The sequence below is a fragment of the Coturnix japonica genome, unplaced genomic scaffold (genome assembly GCF_054131305.1).
Source record: "Coturnix japonica strain WE unplaced genomic scaffold, WE-NBRP24 Scf053, whole genome shotgun sequence".
NCBI lineage: Eukaryota > Metazoa > Chordata > Aves > Galliformes > Phasianidae > Coturnix > Coturnix japonica.
The window spans coordinates 100,235-123,311 of record NW_028188956.1 but is presented as its reverse complement, the minus strand read 5'-3'; the positions used below and the strand labels follow the sequence as shown (position 1 = coordinate 123,311).

At 48.3% G+C, this 23,077-nt stretch overlaps 2 protein-coding genes and 1 non-coding gene across 3 annotated transcripts; 1 reads left to right on the top strand and 2 right to left on the bottom strand.

The window, feature by feature from the left end:
* The first annotated feature begins 12,514 nt into the window (after window positions 1–12,514).
* On the top strand, window positions 12,515–12,705 carry LOC146752035 (U2 spliceosomal RNA). Its single transcript, XR_014941010.1, has one exon. It is a non-coding gene; the product is annotated as a U2 spliceosomal RNA (small nuclear RNA).
* Window positions 12,706–14,578: 1,873 nt separating this feature from the next.
* On the bottom strand, window positions 14,579–17,767 carry LOC146752034 (maestro heat-like repeat-containing protein family member 7). Its single transcript, XM_085533042.1, has 7 exons — window positions 17,674–17,767; window positions 17,366–17,554; window positions 17,018–17,173; window positions 16,765–16,866; window positions 16,545–16,647; window positions 16,315–16,374; window positions 14,579–16,060 (listed from the first exon to the last, which is right to left on the bottom strand). Exons 2-7 carry the CDS (start codon window positions 17,519–17,521, stop codon window positions 15,912–15,914), a joined length of 726 nt encoding a protein of 241 aa, XP_085389168.1. The 5' UTR covers window positions 17,522–17,554; window positions 17,674–17,767; the 3' UTR covers window positions 14,579–15,911.
* Window positions 17,768–17,770: 3 nt separating this feature from the next.
* On the bottom strand, window positions 17,771–21,262 carry LOC146752033 (uncharacterized). The gene is made up of 10 exons (XM_085533044.1): window positions 21,175–21,262; window positions 20,904–20,986; window positions 20,573–20,698; window positions 19,843–19,977; window positions 19,443–19,532; window positions 19,083–19,187; window positions 18,696–18,848; window positions 18,365–18,538; window positions 17,975–18,121; window positions 17,771–17,809 (listed from the first exon to the last, which is right to left on the bottom strand). Exons 1-10 carry the CDS (start codon window positions 21,260–21,262, stop codon window positions 17,771–17,773), a joined length of 1,140 nt encoding a protein of 379 aa, XP_085389170.1.
* Between the last annotated feature and the right edge of the window lie 1,815 nt (window positions 21,263–23,077).

Below are 23,077 nucleotides of genomic sequence, written 5' to 3'. Positions count from 1 at the left end.
GGACAGTTGAAAAGTGTTTTGTAGAATGCTTTGTTGACATGCAAAGGTGTTTGGGAAAGTTGTAAGGGCGGATGGGAAAGTTAGAAAATAACAACTTGTGAAGGTATATAAGGGATGTGAGAAATTGTAATAAACAATTTGGATCGTTCACATCTGAGTCCGTGCCTCAAACGCTGCAGAAAGATATGTGTAAATTTTATTTTTGATAATGAAATGTGAACTTCGGTCTAGAAAGGCAGCGTCGTCTTCCTTCTTTTGATGCTTTCTCAGGTTCACAGTCATCAAGAGGACTTGATAACCGGATTACGTACAGTACAGACTGCTGTAGAAAAATATCAACATCAGCAGGTATCTCAATGACTTCTGCAAAGAACTGGTTTAGGCTTTTTATTTCTTGTGTGCGGGTAATTGATTGGAAAGATTGGGTGTGCTGTAAAGTACAAATAAACTGACAAAATTGGTTTCAGGGCAAGACACCTTCAAGGGTAAAGGTTGTAAATCTCCACCTTTCACTGTTGCCATTTCTATCTTTGCAGTAGTATGAAAATGTTTGTGTTAATCAGCATGATTCTTTTGATGGATAGGATGGACAATGTCAGCAGGGGGGAGATGTGTGGTTCAGATCTGGGAGGGGAAACCTGGATGTGAGAAATGTATTTTATCTTCAGAGCTTTGTCATAGTTTCCACCTGAGCTCATTAGGTTCTTTTTCCATTTGTGAATATGTGTTAGTACTTTACTGCCCCGCAGGGGGCTGAGGTAAGGAAAGAACAACTAGGTGAAGTAATGCTGTGCAGTCAGTGGCAGGCAGCTGGGAAGCAGCTGGTGCACATGCATGGCTTAGCATCTTGTGTAACCTTGGAATATTCTTTAATTAGTTTGCTGTTGGAAAATTAAGCTGCTATAGGGAGAATAAGAAGGATCTAGTGGAAGGGAAGTGGAAGGGAAAAACTGTTGATTATCTGCACCAGAAAAGTCTGAGTTCTTTTCCAGGTTCCTTTTCTGTCATCTTCTTTTGGTGATATACCAATTAGAAGGTTTTTAGCATTTTTAACACTTCTGTATTTTACCCATACATTGTCACATACGGAGAACCGACATTTAACATATCCTGTAAAGACACACGAGGAAGTTTTATGAGTTTGTTGTATAAGCCTTTAAGGTCAGGTTTTTATGTCCTTCTGTAGGCCAGGGATGTCTCATTTTTTCTTAAAATGTGCTATTCAAAGCATGTAGGCAACTTTCATTCTTTACAAAGAGAACTGAAAAAGCAAACTTGTTTACACACAAATGCATCTGTGATGCAAATCTTTGCTCCTTTGTGTAAAAGGATAAGTAACATTGCTGTTCTGAAAACATTTTCTTGCTCTGAGGAGATCTGCAGTTATTTCACAGTCAGTGAGTGTAGGGAATTTTAAGTGGTGGGCACAGTTATAAATGTAGTCATTTTTGTATCATTATGAAATCTGGAGAATTTTATGAAGAAAACTGTGGGTTAATGTTGTATGTGTGTCTTCTTATCTCCAAACAATGTAACCTCATTTTATTGTATAGAGAGCATTCACTTTTTCCACTAGCATTAAGTGCTATTCTTGACGGTGCTTCTCAAGCCATCTTTTATAAACTCAGTGTAACATTCACTATAGATCCTTAGTGGTGAGAGCTTAGCCCTGCCTCCATTTGGTTTACTGGTTTGTAATGCAGTTTATGTGCAGTGTTGTTTCTCTGGTTATCTTGGCATTCCCTTTGTCATTGTTGTTTCCATAGATACAAAATCAGAATATGTTGGCTATGACATCCAGAGGCTCACGCATGACGTGCGAGGAAGATCGAAAGTCGAGAGCCCAACTTGAAGACCATATTGCTAAACTGAGTAGGGAAAATGCTGAGCTTTTAGAAGAAGTGAGCCCAGAAAACAGTCCCTAATACCTAGCCAATACCCAGAGCAATGCTGACATTTTCTTGAGTTCTCACATACTCTGATTTTATATCCCTGCTACTCAGGCCCTGAGTACTATTGTGATTTGGGAGTCATGAAGGAATTGAATAAAAGCCAAGAGTATATCTCAGAGTTGTGCTGTCACGGTTTAAACTAAAAATCCACCTGTGTCCATGACAGGGGCCATGGGCCCCACAGGGGCCCAAGGCAGAAAGGAAAAAAGTTAATTAGGAAAAGAAAACAGCGGCAACCATCTAAGGAGGCACACTTATTTACTAAATTACTATATTGAAATACAGGATAACACAATATAATACAATATAATTGAAAATTGAGCTAACGAATCAAGCAAAATAGGAGAGAGAATGAGTCCCGTAACCGAGAGGCCTACTGTGAATCTAGGCAAAACGGTGAAGGCTCCCACACACTCCCCTGAACGCCAGAACTCGAAAGACCTCAGTCTAGCCTGCGACAGAGTTATTAAAGTGTCCAGGTCCCGTGACCCATCTATCTCTGACCATGTTGCTCTCTGGGAGATGTAGTCTTCTTCTGTAAGTTGCAGATTCAGTAAAATTATTCATGCTTTATATGATGTTATGATGTGGAATACTGATAGCAAAATTACAAATTTATTAAACCATGACATGTGCTATCAGAAAGATGGTGTGGTTTGATACCAGTTGAGCACATGGAGCAACGCAGCAGTTCCTGTGTTCTTTATTTGATTTCCTTCTGGTTATTGTCTGACCCCTTGATTTACAAGCAGGATTAAAACACCCCTTATTTTCAGTGCAGTGTATGGAGGAACTGCTGCATGTTTTCAGAATAACAGGAGCTTAAAACCCTTGCAGAATAAATAAGGTGCAAATGCAAACTACAGAACTAGTTGCCAGCTCTCCTGTGGTTTGTCTGAAAAAACACCACAAGGAACAGCAACTAAATTAGTAAACACCCACAAATAAGATATACACAAATAAGTAATGACTGAGAAGACACTGGTGAATTCCAGAAAAGCAGACTCTTCCACAAGAGCCTGCTGGTCATTGGAATGAATGCTGTAGAGTGTGCAGTGTTCTCCAGGGCTGTGGCTACCTGTGCAAGCTGACCTATTAGCAGAGGAACTGCGGAAGCTGTTCTCTAGCATCTTTTTTCCAGCTATTTGGGACGAAGCCCAATAAGGGGGCAGAGGAGCATTTGCTTCAGCAGGGGCGTTAATTGGTATCCCTAGGTCTTGGCCTGCTTGTGTGAAGCCTGAAGTGATTTAAATGTTTACAAGAATCCTGTGCCTCAGTGTTCTGCTGAATGTGGCAAAGGGATGGATATGTGCTATCTGCAGTTGCTATGTGTACTGTCCTGTGCTGAGTGTATCATGTATTTTTGTTTGTTTGTTTTTTGAAAGTGTGAGAATGAAAGAAAGCAGGTGAAGAAGCCGATAGAATTGAAACTGAACTGCAGAAGGAATGTGACAGGTATGGTTCACTAGTACTTGAAAGAGAGCTCATGTAGGTTAGAAGTCAGGCTTTAAGGAACTTGAATGTAAAAGTAGGTGTGTTTAACTCTGAACAAATTCAGATCTCACATCAGTTCTTGCAAGACAGTTCTGGTACATGAGCCTATGATTTTCTGTAGCTGCCATAAGAAGAGCAAATGTAGGCTGCCTTGCACTTCTGGGAGGGAAGTCTTTTTTTCCTCTGTTGAGGTGAAATTTGGACCCTCTAGGTGATCTATTGCATTGAAATGCTGTTTTTTCTTATTAACTTTTGGCCTGTTGAGCATGTTAAAAATGAAGCAAGCCATAGCTATGCTTTTCTTGTACAAGCGTGACAAATAGATACCTAGTTGCTTTGCTTATTTTCTTGACTGATTTGTTGTGCAGGTTCAAGAGGCTTCTGAAGAAAGCTGTGAAAAAACTAAAGATGCATGAAGCCAAAGAAAGAGACTCCCAATTTAATTTCCAGGGAGAAATGAAGAACAGGTATTCTGAAATAGTGAATGAAGATGACAAATTAAGAACATAGGCAAGTTCTTGTTGTTTCTTTTTGGGTTTTTTGGTGGGGTTTTTTTTGTTTTTTTTTTTTTTTTTTTTTGTTTGTTTTCTTTTTTTTGGTTTTTTTTTGTTTGTTTGTTTGGGTCATGTTAATTTCTAGAGACTTGTAATATTCTTTTCAGTAGGTATGGAAAAGTTATATTTCTGGGAGAGAAAATTGGCTTCACAGTTGACCTTGGAAACTACTGAAACATCTCATATTTTGTACATACTCTTGCAACCAGACACTGGATTTGACCTAGAGAGAAAATACCTTCCTTTACCGCTGCTGTGGAAGCTGCTTTACACAATTAGCATTCTGCCAGAGTCACTGCTGCTGTTCCTAGAGTTATTTTGAAGCAGGGAGCCCTTGAGAATCCAGCTGTTGCTTCACAGCTCTTCCAATTTCCCTGAATAGACAGAAACCCATTGCCATGTGCCATTTGCATATTCAAACATAATTACATGTGTAGTAGGAGCCGTAGTATTTGCTTGGTCTGGGGATCTTGTCTGGAAAAGGCTGATGGATGGAAGTACTGAAAATCCTTTTCTGCTTCCATCGAAGATGTGTTTCCATGAACGAAAGAGGGTTTAGCCAGGGAAAGTTAAGACATCCCTGGCAGTTAATGTTAAGGCTGAAACTTTCATATATATATATGGGCATGTAATAACAGGATGCGGAGAAATGGCTGTAAACTTGAAAGTAGGTAGATTTAGACTAGATATTAGGAAGAAACTCTTTACTTCCTAATGTAAGGGTGGTGAGACTCTGGAACAGGTTGCTTAGAGATGTTGTGCATAGCCCCCATCTTGCAGGCATTCAGAGCCAGTCCGGATGGGGCTCTGAGGAACGTGGTCTAGAGGGAGCTGTCCCTGCCTATCGAAGGGAGATTGGAACTGGGTGATCTTAAAAGGTCCCTTCCAGCCCAAACCATTCTGTGTTTCTAAAACCTGGAATTTCTTTAACTAGCTTTAAAAATTGTATTGGCTGATCATTGAATGTGAAAAAATGTTTCTTCCTTTATGCCTTCCTTTTTGATTTGTGTTTTCCTTGGAAGTTTTTAAATATCTCTGTAGAGCGTAGCCTGATCAGTTATCAGTAATGTTTTTACAGTGACTGATTTGACTCAATCTACTGTAACAGTAACATCGTCAATCTTGTTTCTTTTCTTTCCAGCCACCGCTGAGCTTGAAACTGCTAGAGCTTCTCCAATGAAATCTACTTATGGATCTTCAAAAAATCTCAATGTTGACCAGGATCCCCTTTTGCAGAGTGGTACAGGAGTACCGGGATGTTTTAAACCAAAATTACCTAATCTAAATATATTTTTATTTAAAATGTAAAGGGAAAAGTACTGGAGATCATTTGTTTACATAGGAGGTCTGTGACTTCCCATCCTGCAGTTTAGTGTGGAAACATCTTTACTGCGGTTTGAATATAAATTTTAAATGTATTAAATAGGTTGACACTCTGCACTTACCTGTTGGTCACCAAGGGGTAGCCAGTTTATTTTGCACTCAGGATAAGAACCATATCTATTTTTTCTTACTATCAGACTGAATAAGGTTGGTTCTTGAACTTGACGGAACTGTCAAAATGTTTTTGACACGTTATTTTGCTCCACGTTTTTTGTTGAAGGTTTTACCAGAAGCATTCCTTTGGTTCTATTTAACCCTTCCACTGTTTGTGGTAGAGTCTCCAGTGTTATTTTAACGCATAGGAGATTTTGATTGGATTCCTGCCAGCTGTTTCCGTCCTGATGCTGTGAATATTTCTGCTGGTTAAGTGGAAGTTTTAGCAGTGATTAAGCTGGAGAAGAATGCACTTTACATTGCTGTCACTTTCACGCACCTTGGGTTTAAAAATACTGTGCATGTGTAGCAGTGCCAAGAAAGCTTTAATGTGGCCTTTTTGATATTTCTGACTTGATATCCTTGTTGGATTTTGTGTTAGAATTTGACTCATCTTAAGACACTCACAGTTGGTAGATGAACACATGATGAACCTGAAGCAGTTCATAGTGGGAAGAAGGAAAATTAATATTGCAACCTTCTGTCCAATTGGTACTGCACCTTTTTATATGAATGTATGTTGTGACACTAATATGCTATATTTAATTCCAGATATTTATGTTCCTACTTGGTATTTAATAAACTTTCATATCTGGTACATCTTTGTTTTATTCTGTTGGCCTTCTTGACTTGCTTTCCACCTCATTCCTTGCCTCTATGACTTGCTACAGCCCTCCTCTGCTCACTTCCATCTCTCCTGGTGCCTTCAGTCTGCCCTGAGATCAGACAAGTGGCCAGCATGCATTTGTGTCCTTTTCCTCCTGGGTACTTGAAGCAGTGGGGCAAACAGCTACTATATGTCATAAGGTTTGTCATCATAGAAATTAAGGGGTATATGCTTGAAATAAGTGTGGAGGGTTGTGATTTTAATGGGTGCGCTGAACCACTTTCAGGTCTTTGGTGGTGATTCATTAACAGGAAGCCGAGGGTAAAGTCTCTGTTGTAAACCTGGCCGTGCTTGGGAGGGGGATCTTTGGAGCCTTTTCTGCAGGTTGGCCATTCCTTTATGAGATAACTTCTGGTGGCCCTTTGTGCTCTCTCCAGCTGGTACAAGACAGCAGCCAGGTGGAAGAATATCTCCAGCAGAATCCAGACAGCAAAGCACTCATAGAGTACCTTGCGCTTCTCCATGTTGGTTAAAGCCTCTCATTTATCAGAGGGAGTGCACTCTCCCAGGTCTGTCACTTCTGCCAGTGCACCTGTAGGCTCCCTTCTGGTTATTTTTACGTCCCTCGCCAAGTTCAGTTCCATCTGTGCCTCAGCCTTCCTGATCCCATGCATGTCCAGACAGCATACCTGGCCCCTTCCCAGCTACCTGTCCCTGCTTCCACTGCATACAACAAGCATGCGGGGCAGGGCCAACCAAGGAGTCCTATTAAAACTAGTGCCACCAAAAACAGCTGATGAGCCTTGGTAATTGGGACTCCTTGCTGGGAGGCACTGAGGCCCCGAATTTGCCACCAAAAATAACCTCTCCAGAGCAGTTTGCTGTTATCTGGGGGCACATGTCACAGATGTTAAGAAGACTCTACTGCCTCTGATAAAATAGAAGGCTACTACCCACTCAAGGTCTCATTCAAGTAGGGTCCCAGGAGGCTGCAAAAAGGAAATTACAGAACATTAAAAGGGACTTTGAATCCCTTGGGAAGATGTTAAAGGGAGCAGGAACACAAGTAGTCTTCTCTGTACTGCTGACTGGGGGCTGAGAAATGAAGAGGGAGAATGGGTCAGGTAAATTACTGGCTCAGGTAATGGTGTCAGGATCAAGGTTTTGGTTACTGTGATCTTGGGCAGGCCTTTGAGGGACCAGGTATTGTTGCATTAGGCGTGCACGAACACTCGGGATGTAACGCGATAGGCCCTCCCCTGCTCGGTTATGCATATGTAGAAGGAGTTATGCATATGTAGAAGGGGCGTAGACGAAGTAGATAGCGGCTTATTTAAACCGCTAACACACACAATAAAACGCCATTTAGCTATTCACCATATTGGTGTGAACGTGTAGTTAAATGGGCCCCGGCTGGACCAGGCCGGATTCGCGGAGGCTTAGCCCTTGAATCCTGGCGTGAAAGGGACCACTGGTAACAAGTGGTGCCCCGTGTGAGGACGTTAGGATTCAAGGCGTTGGACATCCTCTGCATGCCCGTCGGATAAAGAGAGTCTGTGAGGTCGGCGGCAGGCTACCGGCGGTAGGACCGTGGTTTCGGGGCCGAGCAAACTTCTTCGTCTCGGATCGACTATGGAGCAAGTCGTAAAGGTATTGCTTCAATTTTGTAAAGACCATGGTGGCAAGCGTGTTCCTTCTAAGAAGGACATCGCGGCCGTCATTATTTGCCTAGAAAAGGAGAGAGAGCTTTCCTCTCCTCGGGAGATTTTGGACCACAATAAGTGGGACTCTTTAACTTTTTCGCTCTGTGAACGCGCAATGAATGAGCAAAAAGATGCTGAGCTCAAAACGTGGGGGTTGGTGCTTGGGGCGCTGAAAGCGGCTTGGAAAGAAGGGAAGACTGATGCTCAGGTCGGGGCTGCTTTGGGAATTGGGTCGGGAGGCTTTTTCTCTTGCAGATGTGAGGATTTGAAAGACAAAGACAATGTGGAGCACGCCATCCCGACCGCAGCCATCACTCCAGCTGAACAACAACCAGATGGCCCTGTCCAGCAGCATTCCACACATTCCACATCCTTATCTCTTGACCAGCAGAAGCCTTCCTCGGAGGCCCCATCACCGTATCCAAAGAAACCTGCGTTCCTTCGCCCATCCTTGGGGGTGGGGAAGGGGAGTGAGAAGGGGCGGGAGGATGGGTCCCTTCCTCAAGATGGGATGGGTTGTGGGTGTGGTTCCGCCCCGGGGGGCTGGGTGGATAGGCGTAACCAAGATAGAAGCCAATCCACATCAGCGGGGGCGGAGGTGGAGGCGTTCCTAGTTATCATAACCCTTCCCCAAGAGGGTGGGCTGCTCGTCCGCCTCTACCTGGGAGGAGGGGGAAGGGAGAAGAAGAGCGACCAAGTCATGGATTGGGAGGTAAGGGAGATAAGGGAGGCATTCCTTCTTGTCGTTAATTGGGGGTCCGGTCAGGGGGCCCTGGGCTTGAGTGGAGTCTCTGAAGCTGAAACAAGACCAGCTGATGAGAGAGCCACGACAGTCGGAGTCGGTTAAACTGCTGTTAACAACTTTGAGAAGTCTTTTTTCATCTATGCTTTTGTTTGCTGTGGTTGTGGATTGTGATTGATATCAGTCCTTGGATGTGTTAAAACTACATAATTTGGTTATGGCTTGAAGACTGGTGGTTTAAGTAACTTGTAACGTATCTTGGAATTTGGAAAGTTTTGTGTGTGCACCTCTTGGGGAAGTGAGAAAGTAATTTTTTGACGTTTGTGCTTCTCCAAGGAGTTTATTGCTTTTGAAAAACCTAGAAATGTTTGCAGACCTTTTTTCAGGTCATCCTGGATTTCTGGTACTTCCTTCACAGTGATAATCATTCCTTTCTTTCACCTCTTTTTGTCAAACTGATTATGATTTACATGTAACTCCTCCATAGTGTTTCCAAATGAAATGAGCCAAGGGACCTATCTAATATCTGTTAGTTGTGGTTACAAAAGAAATCTATCATAAAGATCTTTGCACTGATGTTTTTCAGTGTCAGTTCCAGCCCAATGGTATCAGTGGACAATAATCATCCTTAAAACTATGCTACTTAAGCAAAAAAAAGAGGGAATAGAGATGGCACTTCCGGCAGGAAGGCTTGCTAAAATGACATATGTATTGAACTTTTAAATCAAGGATGTGATGATGGGCAACAACCAGTAGCCCTCACTTCATTTCAGTTAACAAGGAAAGAGTGAAAAGTCATGGAAAAAATATGATAATATTAAAGAATTTGGAATCAGGTTAATGGGAAGGCCCATTCCTGCTGATAACTTGGAGGAGAGCAAGAATGCTTAGGATAAACTGTATTGGTTATACAGGGCATCCTGCCCTGTATAGAAACAGTGCTGCCAGCAGGAGCAGAGACGTGATTGTCCCCCTGTACTCGGCGCTGGAGAGGCCGCACCTCGAGTGCTGTGTCCAGTTTTGGGCCCCTCACTGCAAGAAAGATATTGAGGCTTTGGAACGTGTTCAGAGAAGGGCTACAAAGCTGGTGAGGGGTCTGGAGCACAATGGGGCCATATGAGGAGAGGCTGCGGGAGCTGCGATTGTTCAGCCTGGAGAAGAGGAGGCTCAGGGGAGACCTCATTGCTCTCTATAACTAACTGAAGGGAGGTTGCAGTGAGCTGGGGGTTGGCCTCTTCTCTTGTGCCATTATTGATAGGACTAGAGGGAATGGTTTCAAGCTGCGGCAGGGGAGGTTCAGGCTGCACATTTGGAAATATGGCTTCTCAGAAAGGGTGGCCAGGCACTGCAATGCACTGCCCAGGGAGGTGGTGGAGTCACTGACTACAGGAGTGTTCAAGAAATGTTTGGATGTTTTGTTGAGGGATATGATTTAGCTGGGAAGTATTGGTGATGGTTGGACTGGATGATCTTCTAGGTCCTTTCCAACCTTAATAATTCTGTGATACTATGACGTCCAGGCAGTCAGGGCCCAGCCAAGGGAGGTCGTGCCCTGTCTCCCCATCACCAGAGATCTCAGGGCATGAGAAAAATCGCTTTCCTCTGCAGAGGTGAGCTCTGAGCAGTCCCTGACAACTGGAGCAGAGAGAAAAGATGGAGCCCAAGTGCGGCCCTTAGGAGGATGGGGCTTTTCTTCAGGGCAGCTCTCCTCTTGATCCGACAAATTCACACTCTTCTTCTCCAGGTCAAAGCTCTGCAAAGAAGTAGGACAAGAACACGCTGAAGAGCATGACAGGTACACTGCTACGGTTCTATCAAATTCAGGCTAAAGCAGCACAAGCTCTTCAGAAGGTCACCACCTTCCCCCTGCCCACCTAGATATGAGCGGCACACAAACCCTGTGCTGTCAGCATAAGGCAAATCTTCCAGTTCCTGTGGAGTTTTCACCCTTCAGTACAGGCTTTTTCCAAGTGGGAGAGCTGTTAACCACCTCAGGCTGCACTCCCTGCACTCCTCCTCCTCCTTTCTTACCTCCAGTTCTTGCATGACCTCATCCATGAAATCTCCTGAATTCTGTTTGTAAGTAACTGCCAGCTTGATGGTGTCATTGAAGAGCTGACAAGGAAGAACACTTTGTCACTCAAAGCAAAGAATGATGGGATTCTTTAATATATGGAAATTGTTCCCACACCCCACAGGGAAAAACCCTCAACTCTATAACTGCTTACAGTCAGTGGGACAACCCACGTACCAAAGAGAGGCACTACCCCATTTCCCACCCCGTGCTTATAGCAGTCTCCATGTCCCTGGGCTGTACAGCTGTGATTTACCTTCACTACGTTGGTGCCATCTGCAGCAGACACAAAATAAAAGGGTGTCATGGAGTCCTCTCTAGAGCTCACTCCGGGACAGTGGGAACAAACCCAGGGGAGCAGGAGCAAAAGTGCCTCCCTTTCTCTAGCGGCACGGCACGGCACGGCCCAACCACGTGTGTTTCGGGAAAGGGGAAGGCAAGGGAGATTGTGATTGGGTCTAAAAAATAATGAAGGAGGAAAAAGGTGATCTGAGAATGAACGGCAGTTTAATAACCTAATAACACTAAACAACAACAAGAGAGTTTCAACAAAGAGAATACCAAGTCCCCAATCTCACCGATGGAGCTGTGGAAGGCGGGAAGCTCCGACCGCGTTGTCTCCTCGTAGGGAGCTGGGCCAGCAACCCCATCCTCTTCCCCACTTCCCCTCCAGTGCCCCTCCCCACATGAACATTTAAGGCAGTCCACAGAAAAAAAACTTGTCCCCTTTACTCTCATTATTAGGCATGGTGTTCTGATGTGGAATACTAACACCAACCAAATTACAAAACCATAACAAAGGGCAAACTGAACTTTGGGTGAAGCTGAAGCTTTTCTGGGTCATCTTCATATCCGCTGAGGGGAAAAAAGAAATGGAGAAATAGTAAAGCACTGGTATAGACAGAATGGCGACAAATACAGGGATGGTGGAACACATGTGGATTAGATCCTAAAGCAGCGATCAAGGCCCCCCCTTTGCAGTACAAAGCCATGCGGGTCCCCCACAATTGTGAGAGGGCTTTAAAAGCTACGGCATCAGCACACAGCTGGCAAGAAGATACAGACAGGAATAGGCTCTTGTTGCTTTATTTGTGGTGCTTGATGCAGCCTGGAGGAAAGGCTCATATGAGTGGGATGGATCTTGCCCTAAGCTCTACCACTGAACCCAATGAACTGCCCTACACCTGGCTATTTATTTGGTACCATAGAGCCCAGAGGGACCAACACTAAAGGATGCGCTTGGGCCCAACAGAAGCACGACATCCCTTCACAGCCGGATAAAAGAGAACAACGTCACAGTCCCGAGGAGCTTCAAGAGGCAAAACCCATCAATTCTATTGGCGGCCGCCAGGAGCCCCCGGCACCGGCCGGACATGGGGGGACGCGCGGCCACGCTCTTGGATTTGGCCACGGCGCTGCCGCCCAGAGCGATGATCTGCACGGCCTCAGCCCGGGGCTCAGCCCGGGGCTCCTCCGCTGCCTCCGCCATCGCTCCAACGCTGCATTGCGTCATCACCCGCGCGACGTCGCACTCTGACGACGTCATCACCGCAGCGCCGTCTCGTGGAGTTGAAAGCCGGGGTCAGAGCTGGGGGCGGAGCCTGCGGAGTAGCGACCAGTGATGGGCTTGTCTATGCTAATCAAAGCCGCGGGGGTCGCCAGGAGCACTCCGCCACGATGAACCGGGGCCCGGCAGAGCCGCTGTCGGGAGGGAGCGGGAGCGACACCGGCGGAGCGGGGTGGGAGCGGAGCGGGGGAGGAGGCGGAGGGGTCGGAGTGGGCGGCGGGTGTGCGACCGTGAGGTGTCGGGGGCGCGCGTGGGGCCAGGTGCTGTGCGAGCGGTGTTACAGGTATCGCTTCTCGGCCTTTTGGCTAAGATCAAGTGTAGTGTCTGTTCTTATCAGTTTAATATCTGATACGTCCTCGGGGAGAGGACTTTATATTAAACGGATTTTTGGGTGCGGGAGTTGGACCCGGAGCTTGCTCCCTCCGCTTCGCACATCATCCCGGTATGGCAGTACCTCCGGGCACGGCGCTCCTCCCCTGGGAGGAACGTGGTGGTGAAAGGCAAAGCTGTGCCCAGTGCTGGGCGGGGTGTGCGGTGATGGCCGGGGTGAGGGCAGGGAGGGCAGCTCAGTCAGTTCCACATAGCACCGAGTTGCTGCGAGTGTGGATCTGCACTGGGATGCGCTACCCAGGGAGGTGGTGAAGTCACCAACCATGGGTGTGTTCAAGAAACTTTGGATGTTGTGTTGAGGAGTATGATTAAGCTGAGAAGTATTGGTGATGGTTGGACTAGATGATCTTCTAGGGCTTTTCCAATCTGATAATACTGTGATTCTGTGATCAACAGCACCACACAGCTTGGTTGTTGCATTCAAACTCACTGTAGGTACTCATAATCCCACTGTCTAGGTCACTGCTAAAGATGTTAGAGAGCACCATTACCAAGATTAGGGATCTTGATATCAAGAATGTGGCTACCAGCAGGCAGCAAATCTCACGCTATAAAGGAACTCAGATGCCTGGCTATGACACTACAAGACCATCAGCTTTCCATTAAAATTCCAGTGCACATCTGAAATTCCATGTGAGAGAATAGAGTGATTAATCATATTCTTGAAAATCAGAGCCTGAAATGGGGTACACTGGGCACAGCATAGTCATCCAGTCAAAGTAAGTGATTCCCTTGCTATATTTCACATGGGTGCAGCTTCAGTTTCACCTTTGATGTCACAGATAGAAAGCATTACTTTCAGAGCATGTTTCTGCTGGTGGACTGTCTCTTTGCTACACGATTTTCTCAGCAGAATACAAGTGGAAGTACAAGCCAGCTTGAAGATAATGTCTTGCACAGTGTGGTGTGGCCAAGACTGGAGCCTACTGGAGAGGTGACACTCCTACACACAGTTTCTGGAGGACAGAAAAGGCACAGCAGATAATGCTCAGCTGCAATATGCTGGCAGAGCTCCTGGAGCTTCACAGCCAGGAGGAAGCAAAACCCTGGCAGCAGCTTGAGCTCACACACTGCAAAAGGCTCCTAGTGCTGTTGAACCTCAGTGCAGCCACACCACAGCGTGCTATCAGTCCTCTTCAATGAGGCTCAAGCTCCCACATGTCTGAGCTCTTGGGCAGGTGCTTGAGTGCCTGGGTTTCACAGCCTTAGCAATGCCGTAGTACTGGCCAACATACCTGGTATGAGGGAATCTGAGCTCAGGCTCATCCATGGACTCATCAACTAGTCCAGACTTAATGAGCACAGCTTCCAGTCCTGAATAGATCCTGGCCAATATAAACATGCTGACCCTTAATGTGACAAAAGAAGATGAACCCAATTGCACAGTCCCTGAAGTAGACCTAAACCTCCAACTAGCACAGAAAGCACTCCTTCCATCAGCCAGTATGAAACCAATGGAATCCAAATTAGATCCTCATTTCTCAACAATGCCAATACAAAGGAGCCACTCCAGATCCAGATGCCATCAGAGTTTGCTTCTTCTCCCTGCAGACGGGCCGCCTGAACACAGCCGCAGGAGAAAGAGAGCACGAGCCGTGGGTTGGACTGACCTCTAGTGCCAGCAATGCTGCAGGGCTTCTCACGGGCCGAGCTACGAAGCTGTGGTTGCCCTGCTGGCACATCGTGGCCAGTCGTTATCCTCACACAAACACAGTCCTTTCACCTGCTGGTCAGCAAACAACAGAGCACAACACACACCGGCATCCAGGACTCATGCAAAAAAAAGGAGAAAAAGAAATTGCTAGAGGGTGTTTCTCAGAAGCACAGAAGCACAAGCCAACTGGAAGATAACTGCAATTATTCTTGAAAGTTATGTTATTGTTGTCTTGTTGTAGCCACTGTTGAGCAAAGCAAACAAAGTCAGCCCGACTTTTTAAAAACCAGATTAATCTGCGTGGCACAAAGTAATAAAGGAATGATTTTTATTAATAAACTGAGGATAGCAGTTGTCAGAAGAATGCATGTGTCGCACACAGAGGTAAACTCCCTACAGCAAAACGAACTGTAACATTTCCTATCCGTGCTTCATCCTCAGAGGAAAAGCATTTCTTCAAAAGATCTTCTGGAAGAGAGATGGTAAGAGACGTGAAAACTGAAGGATCCGAGCAGAGCTCTCCAGTAGCTCCCTCTGTACGTAGATGGTTGCAGAGACAAAAGGTCAAGTCCACTTTTGGAGGGAGCTTGGTGATGTTTACCACTAACGTTACATCACCTTCAGGCAAGTCTGCTTGCTTTCATGTCCTCACAAAAGTACATGAAATGGATGAGCATCCGATTCTTTGGTTGACTGACTGGTGCTTTTACTCCATGGGCAAGTGTTACAGGCTTTGCTGGTGATCTTCTGTGTTCTGTTGCTGTGGGTTTTTAAAATTACTCTATTTCTGTTTCAAAAAAGGCAACTTTGGCACTGTTTTCCCATTTCCAACAATGCAGTGAAATTCCGGTCTCATTTGGATGACAATAAGATGAACCATACTGAATCCTGAAGAGGACAAGACACGCTTGCTTTGTCCTTGGCTCCTGTGCATGGGGGCCCTAACACCAATTCAGTTCATTGGAGAAATTTCCTCTGGTGACTCTTGTCCCCGTGCCTTTCTTCAGCTTCCATTGTTTTGTTGTTGCGTTGCTGTTATTTGTAGTAATAGAAACAGTAGTATTGTTGTTATTTGAAGAGTCAAATGTCATCAAAGGAAGTTTGCAGAATCCTTTCTAATCTGGTTTTGAAATGCAAAGTCAAAAGCAAAGATCTTGAATTCTGGATTCCTGTCTCTCTGAGACATAGGAAAAGAAAATGTGTTTTTTTGTCTTTTTCCACGTGATACTTATGCCCAGGCACACAGCACAATAAGCAAGCAGGAGCCTTGCTGCCCAGCATTCTGGCTTTGCAAAAGCTAGAATAAACCATAACTTTTCCGCTTGATTAAGTTCCAACAACTCATGTGATGAGTTCCAATTGATTAAGGGAAATTATGATCAGTTCTGCATCTGCGTGCATGCATGCTGCTCTCTAGCGGTCACAGGCAGACGTCTTCTCCACATCTACCTTCCAAAGGCTTTCTATTGTGCCTCTCAATTTCATTAGTCGCTAACTACAGACCCAGTTCTAACCAGCTTGGTTCCTGTTCTTTCTTCCAAGATGTCCTTGCTCCAAGGCTCCTGCCATTGTTCAGAGGGTCTGTCTTGCACGACAGGAACGCGTGTCCCAGCAACGTTGCTGTACAAGAATTGTCCCTCAGAAGGCTATGCAGAACCAGCGGAAAAGTGCTGGGAGCCTTCTCCGTGCTGGTGCCGCCTTCTGCCTTTGGTGTCTCAGCTTCTGGATGGTCTCACATGCCACAGAACGAACTGTCAGATGGGTGTCATCTTCCAAAGGCTGAAGGGCTGCAACAGAAGGAAACAGAGCAGAGATTGGACCCCCAGTCTACAGAGAGCCACCAGCTTTGCTAGCCCCACTCCTTGCTTTTCCTGGCCAGGAGGAGCACGGGAGACTGATGGGTCAGCCGGAAGACACTGCTTTGTGTTGCCAGGAATGCTCCTCTGTCCCTGCAGCATTTCCTTGCAGCAGGGCAAAGAACAGCTGCATGTTGCCCAGCTCTGCCCCCAGCCCCAACACATACAGCACTGCCCTCACTCACCACTGCAGAGTTCATTCAGCATCTTCTCACTCTGCTCCCTGGAGTGCTTCCCAATCAGCCCTAGGGAAAGAGCTCCGTCAGACAACCACTCCCTCATACGACGCCCGAGGGGGGACCTGAGCAAGGCACCCACTGGGGCTACCGGCATGGGCAGGCTGTACCTGGGGGCTTCAGGGCTGTGCCTTCCTGCCAGGGCAGGGCCCAAAGAGGGACGCAGGGGTTGGGCTCACCAATGAATCTGACAGCCTCGCATCGCAAGGAGGCCTGAGAATCCTCCTGGTATGGCAGGCTCTGCTGCAGGCAGCCTTCCACTCCCTTTCTGTCCTGCTGCAGCTGAAGGAGAGCACAAGAGCATGGGGCTTGCAGAGCAGCCACAGCTGCTGCTGCAGCCCCTCCTCCAGCATCCCCTTTCCTCCAGCAAAAAGGTGGGGGCTGTGAGATTGTCCTCACCAAACACTTCATGATCCCCACTGTGTTCTTCTGCTGGGCCTCATGCTTGAGCTCCTTCCACTTCAGGAACTTTGCACAGGACACAAGGGCTTCCCCAGATGCCTGCAGAACAACAGATGCAGGGACATGGCACCACACACACAGACACACTTCCCAGTGTCTTAATGCTTGCTGAACTTGCTCTCAATTGCAGATCACTGCTGAGCTGTCAGCACACCACTGCCTGCACACTGCTCAGCTCTGAAATTCCTACCTGTGCTACGCTCAGGGTCTCGTCACTCATGTGAAAGAGCAGAGGGAGCAGGCCCCTGAGCACGGTCTTCTTCATGCTTCCCTTCTGAGACCACAGCACAGCGTCCATCACATCCGTGAAGAGGCGGATGGAACCTTCTCGCACTTCACATGATGCCTGAGGGAGAACAGGAGGACCTCAGACCTCAGCAACTCCCCCAGGAGTCCCCTGCACTACCAGGGACAAGTCCTGATAGGCTGCAGAGCCCACAGGACATGTCATTTCTGAAAGCCCAGAGAAGGAAAGAAAGGAGAAGATGCTCCTGTCAAGCACCCACCCGCAGAGCTCAGCCTCCCACAACAGACTTACGTGATTAAAAAGAGGCAGGATCTTCTCAGCCAGCTCCAGAGCAAAGGAACTGGCGTGCCTCTTGCCCAGATGGTGAATTGAATTCCTGAAGATATTCAGCACCTTCACAGTAATGGGGGAGGAAATGGGTGTGTTGGCAAACTGCAGGATCTCCATGATGACTGGAAGCAGGGCCCGGATTTCTCTTGCCTGTACAAAACACACAGTTTCCTTCCCATCAGGAGGACAGCGGCCAAGGCACAGTGTTGCCCATTGCCCCAGCACCAGGCTGTCAACATGAGGGCTATGTTTGACAAGGTCCTGCTCACCGTCTCAGGTCTCTCAGACAGCAGCACGAGGCGTCTGAGCACCAGCCAGAGCACTGGCAGGCTTTCCACATTCAGAAGCTTCTGGAGCAGTGCTGGCTTATAGCTCCTTCACCAGCTCTTCAGTGGGAGGCATCACCTGAAACGAACACAGCAGTGAGAGGCAGGCAGAGGCAGCAGGACATCCTGCACCCTGCAGCTCCTGGCTGCTCTGGCAGCTCGAGGCAGGGCACTAGGGAGACACAGCCCAGCCTGAGCACGCAGTGCCCTGAAGGAGAGGATGTTGCCTTGTCCAGTAACTCACAGTCAAGCGAAGGAGGCCCAACCCCGCTATTCTGATGCTCAATATCTCACACAGCTGCTGGTCCTGCAGAACACTGCTGAGCTCATCCCAGATCCCCTGGGATGCTTCCAGCAGGGCAGCACACTCTTCAGTATGTCCAGGGTAGTGCTATAAACAGAGAGCAATGCTGTGTCAGCAGGGCTGCCTTAGCCACAGCACCATGGCTCAGGCAGGAGCCTGATGGGGGGCTCTGGGCTGCCATGGTTGGTATTGGCTGCTTCAGCCCTGAGCGGCCTGCCAGCACTGGAAAGCACAGTGGGATGGAGGGCCTGCTCCTCAAGATGTCCTGCAGCTTTCCTTGGCTCTGGCAGCCAGACCATTTCTGAGCCCTGCTCTTCATATGGAAAAAACGTGGGGCTCTCTGGGCTGATACCTGTCATTCTGTGGAAGGTCAGTCAACACACTCCTCAGCACATCCCTGGGAAACTGGACTGTCAGCACATCCAGCACTGAGAGCAGGATCTGCTGAACTGATGTGCTCTGGATCTTCAGGTTGGCGTGGATGCATCGCAGAATCTCTGGCACCTGTTGTGAGAACACAGGGAAACTGCTGCTGCCACTGGACCGCAGCCATTTGCCTCCCAGGCTGTGTTATTACTGCCCTTCCCACAGCTCTTTGCTGCCTTCAAATGGCTTCTGTACCCAAGAGCTGTGGTGGGCAGGGTCGCCTCACTTTGCTTACATCCATTAGCCAGGTGCCAGGGTCTCTCCAAAGCACATCCAGCATAGTCTCAGCCCACTTCTTCTCATCAAAACCGTAGTCCCCAGTGAGCTTCTCCAGGGTTGCAAGGGCAATGTCTGTCCTCTGAGAAGGGGCAAGGTTTTTTCCAAGGGGCTGCAGTAAGAAGGAAAAAAGGAGGGAAGGCATGTTAAACAGAATGAGAGAATAGCGTCTGGAGTGGGATGACCACAGGCAAAAGGAAGGATAAAGACCCTCCCTTCATGTCAAAAGCATTCTGTGGGTTCACGCCTGAGTCACAGCTTGTCTCACAGGTATTCCTGAGTCGTAGAGGCAGCTCTGGGATGCAAAGAATGAGAGTGCCTGGCTGGAATTTTCATGTCTCCTTACCTGCTGCCAGAAACTGCTGGTCATGAAGCCACTAAGCTTCCAGATGCGCCCCAAAGCCCTCTCACACACAGCCTGTGTCTTGGAGATGCTGAAAGGCAGCAGCACCTGTGAGGAGAGGAGCTGCTGGTTAGCCTGGGAGCTGCTGATGCCCACTCCAGGAGAAGCAGGTCTGCTGAGCTCCTGGCTGGAATCACAGCTTCCATCCAGGCTTCCCCTGAGCTTAAGCCAAGCCCATCATGGGGCTACTGCTGCTGCCAGGGTCCCTTGCCGGCTCCAACTGCTGCCAGTGCCGTTTCCATGGAGCGGGATAAACCTCTACTAGAAGGGAGCTCTGGGGGCAGAACTTCACAATAGACAGACCTCCAAGATTCCCTGCAGCCGACTATTGACACTGGCAATGGGACAGACATCTAGCACAATCTGCAGCATGTCGTCCATAGCTTCCAGGGTCTGTAAAGAGAACAGTGGGTTGTGGAAGTCTTTCAGGGTTCCCTTACATACCCAGGAGACTGCTGTGAACCCCTCTGACTGCCAATAAAGGATACCCACAGATCTGTGCACAGGGGCACTCTGCAAGGCTGCTGCACTCAGAGCAGGCTACAACACAGGGTGTTTGCCAAGCCCAAGGCAAGAGTGAGAGGGGTGAGGGCAAGCAAGGCTGCTAATTCATCCCACAAACATCTTGATAGATCTCTGGACACAAGTAATGCAAGCGGCAGCCCAGAGGCATGGGGTCAACAGTAGATTGCCCAGTACATACCTGGTTGTAGAGGGAAATGTTCAAGGCCCTGGCTGGAGGAAGATAGAAGACGACGCTGCAGCACACCTTGAAGAGATGGAATATTTCTTCCTCCGTAACTGCATTCACTGTGCTGCAATTAGAGAGACACTGATGCTAGGAGCAGTGCCTGGGTGCTGAGGCAGGGGTGGAACAGGTCCTCTTCTGGGCAAGGCTCCCTGAGAGGGATGGGGAGCCCTGCCAGGAGGTGCCTCCTCCCCCATGGGGCTGCTCTGGGTCAGAGGACAGTCCTGATGTCACCAGCTTTGGGGCGAGGGCCAAGACTTAGCGGGGAGCTGCGTCAGGGCCACCAGGATGGTGCCCGGGGGATGTGCTGGCAAAAGCAGGGGCTGGGCAGGTACCTCAAGGCAGTAATGGTGTTCATGCAGCAGAACCTCAGTCTGGTGCTCAGCTGCTCCATGGGCTCCTCACACAACAGAACCTGCAAAGCACAATCAGGATGGCACCTGGCAGCTGCCAGCATCCAGCAACAGCAAACCAGCCACCGGCCGCTAGGGCCTGAGTCGCCCCAGTGGCCTTTGACAAACACTGGCACACTGGTGCTGCTGTCCACCTCCACTGCTGAGCTCTCAGCAGCACCTGGAGTCCCATCTGGGGCACTTGGGTGTCTGTGCGTGATTTCCCTGCCTCCCTCTCCCCCTGTCCTGTCCTTCTCACAGGGTGCAGCTACCTGGGTGCCATGTCCCCTCACCTCAATCTTCTTGCACATATTTTTGAGCATGCAGAAGATACTGGGGCTCAGTGCGAGGCCCTCCTGTCCAGCGGTGCTGCACAGTATGCAGATGGAGTTGAGGAACTGCAGCTTCTGCACCAGATCCTGGCAAGCACACAGAGACTGAGGAGTATGAGTGGGGACAGCCATGGCCAGGGGGACCAGGTGTTGCGGGTTGTGGAGCAGCGCAGGACAGCTGCAGGACAGCAGCAGCTCTGCCCGGCCAGCAGCCCTCCTGCAGCCTGAAGGCAGAGCCAGAGGGACTGTCTGGAGATGCAGGTACAGCCACACTGGAGATGGCTGCTCTTACCATTTCCTTGCTGATGCTGTTGGCTTGGATGAAATCCACTGCCTCCTGCTGTTCCACATCAGACAGAGGCAGCAATTCAGCATCTGACCAAGGAGAGAGAGCAGTGCTACAGAGGGGTCAAAGGCAAGCGGGAGCAGAAGAAGGAGCTCTGCCCTCTCCGGCCCCGGACTCGCTCCCCTGGCACAGTCTGCCTGTGACAAGGGGTCCTGGTGTGGAGCAGGGGGCACTCGCTGCCCCAGCCCTGCCCACCCTGCTTTGGACCCTCACTCACCAGCATGCAGAGGCATCACCTCGGTCACTTGGTAGAGCTCCGCTGGAGATCTTCTGTCCTTGGGAGCCCCACCCTCCTTCCCGGTCATGCACGCAACGCTCATCACAGCAGCTGTGACGTTCTGGAACAGAACGGAAACACATTTCTGTTTTCTCTATTCACACAGCACAGTATGGGTACAATTCTTCAGAACTACCCTCGCATACCCTGCGGCAAAACCATGTGGGGGGACAAAACAGGGCACGTACCTGGCAGTGAGATCACCTCACGCTATCTGCAGCAGATCCTTGTCGCTTTGCTCAGATGTAATGAGAGCAAAAGCTGCACTGAGGCAGTGGGCGGAGGGTGAGGAGAGGAGAGAGAAAGAGCAGGTCAGTGAGCAGGGCTAAGACAGCCATGGAATAACGCACACAGCACAACCATCCCATCCACTTGCTGCAAGACATGCTGAGTCTCAGGCTACATGATGCCTGTCCGCCCAGCAACTTTACGATGCTTCCACAATTGAGCAAAGAAGACGACGGAAGAAGCATGGGACGGGTGCCACCTTTACGGATACCCCCTTTGGAATGTGTGTACCGGGGGAAAATTACATCTGATGGTCAAGAGTAAGCAATACAGTGCTGTGAGCTCCGACAGCCAGCAGTTCTCAACAACTCACTGCCCACCCATCCATCCCACATCGGCTCAGCTTACCTACAAGATGCTGCGCACAACGGTGTGAAGAAAACGGCACTAAAGGCACTAAAGGCACAAGAGCAACAAACCAACCAACTACTCCAACCACTAGCTCACCCACAAAGGAACACAGAACGCACCGCTCCTCCCCTCATTCCAGATGCTTATGACATCACCATGGGCCACCAGCCTGGTCCACCATGACCCCCCACAAGGCGGGGAGGCAAGACCACGTGGTCACGTCTGATTCCAACACAACACCACAACATTCCAGAACTCAGTGTGGGCTTGGAATTCTATCCCGGTGTGGCAGCGCAATGGGAGGTGTTAGGGCACAGCTGAAGAGCTGACAGACACCGGACGTTTCCAAAGGAGGGTGCCAGATTAACTCTCAGCATTCTCTTGCAGGGTTCTTAGGGATGCTTCAAACCCATTTTCACTGCCTAGGTCATTTCTAGAAAGTCCCGCCGACAAATGCTCACTTTGTCTGGGGAACGCCTCTATGCATTATGAATGAAAAAGAAAATAAAATGGGCACGCAACCCTATGAAACTTACCTCTCTGCTCTTGTTGTCAGCCACACACCTAAGATGAGCATTACGTGTCCCTTCTCCTGAATGAAGATTCACCCAAGTCTGTGTTCCACTCTGCTCCACCTCAGGGACTAGAAGAAACACAGACAGAGATGATGATCCTTTGAGCAGACGAATGTGCTGGGTGCACACGTATTCTCTTTAGCAAGAAATACTACTTTAGAATCCACAGTTTTTTGAGAGGTAGTATGAAAGATGAATGAAAAGGAAGCATATCATGAACTATTATCATGAAAATAACCTTGTTAATCCTCTCCCCATCAAAAAGGAAGCCTTATTAGCTGCAGCTCCTAGAACACCTTGCACCACAAACTGCGGCACATATATCTTCTTCCCACAGCACCCTCCCCTCTCTCGTTAGTGTCAGATTCACTCAGGTTAAAATATGTGGATCAGAGCAGCCATTCACTTCTGCTGAGGCAGGATCCCACTGCCGGGATGTCCCCCAGTCCCATTCCCTGCTTTTCCCAGCACAGGTGGGGAAAGGAACAGCAACTGACATCACCTACCCAGACTTCTGCAGGGCCTTCCATTCAGTCTCACATCACAGAGAGAAGCAGGAGAGCTCTTGTGGCACAAAGCTCAGGGCTGCAGAAATCAAGGCTGCCTCTACGATGGTGCTTCAAACAACG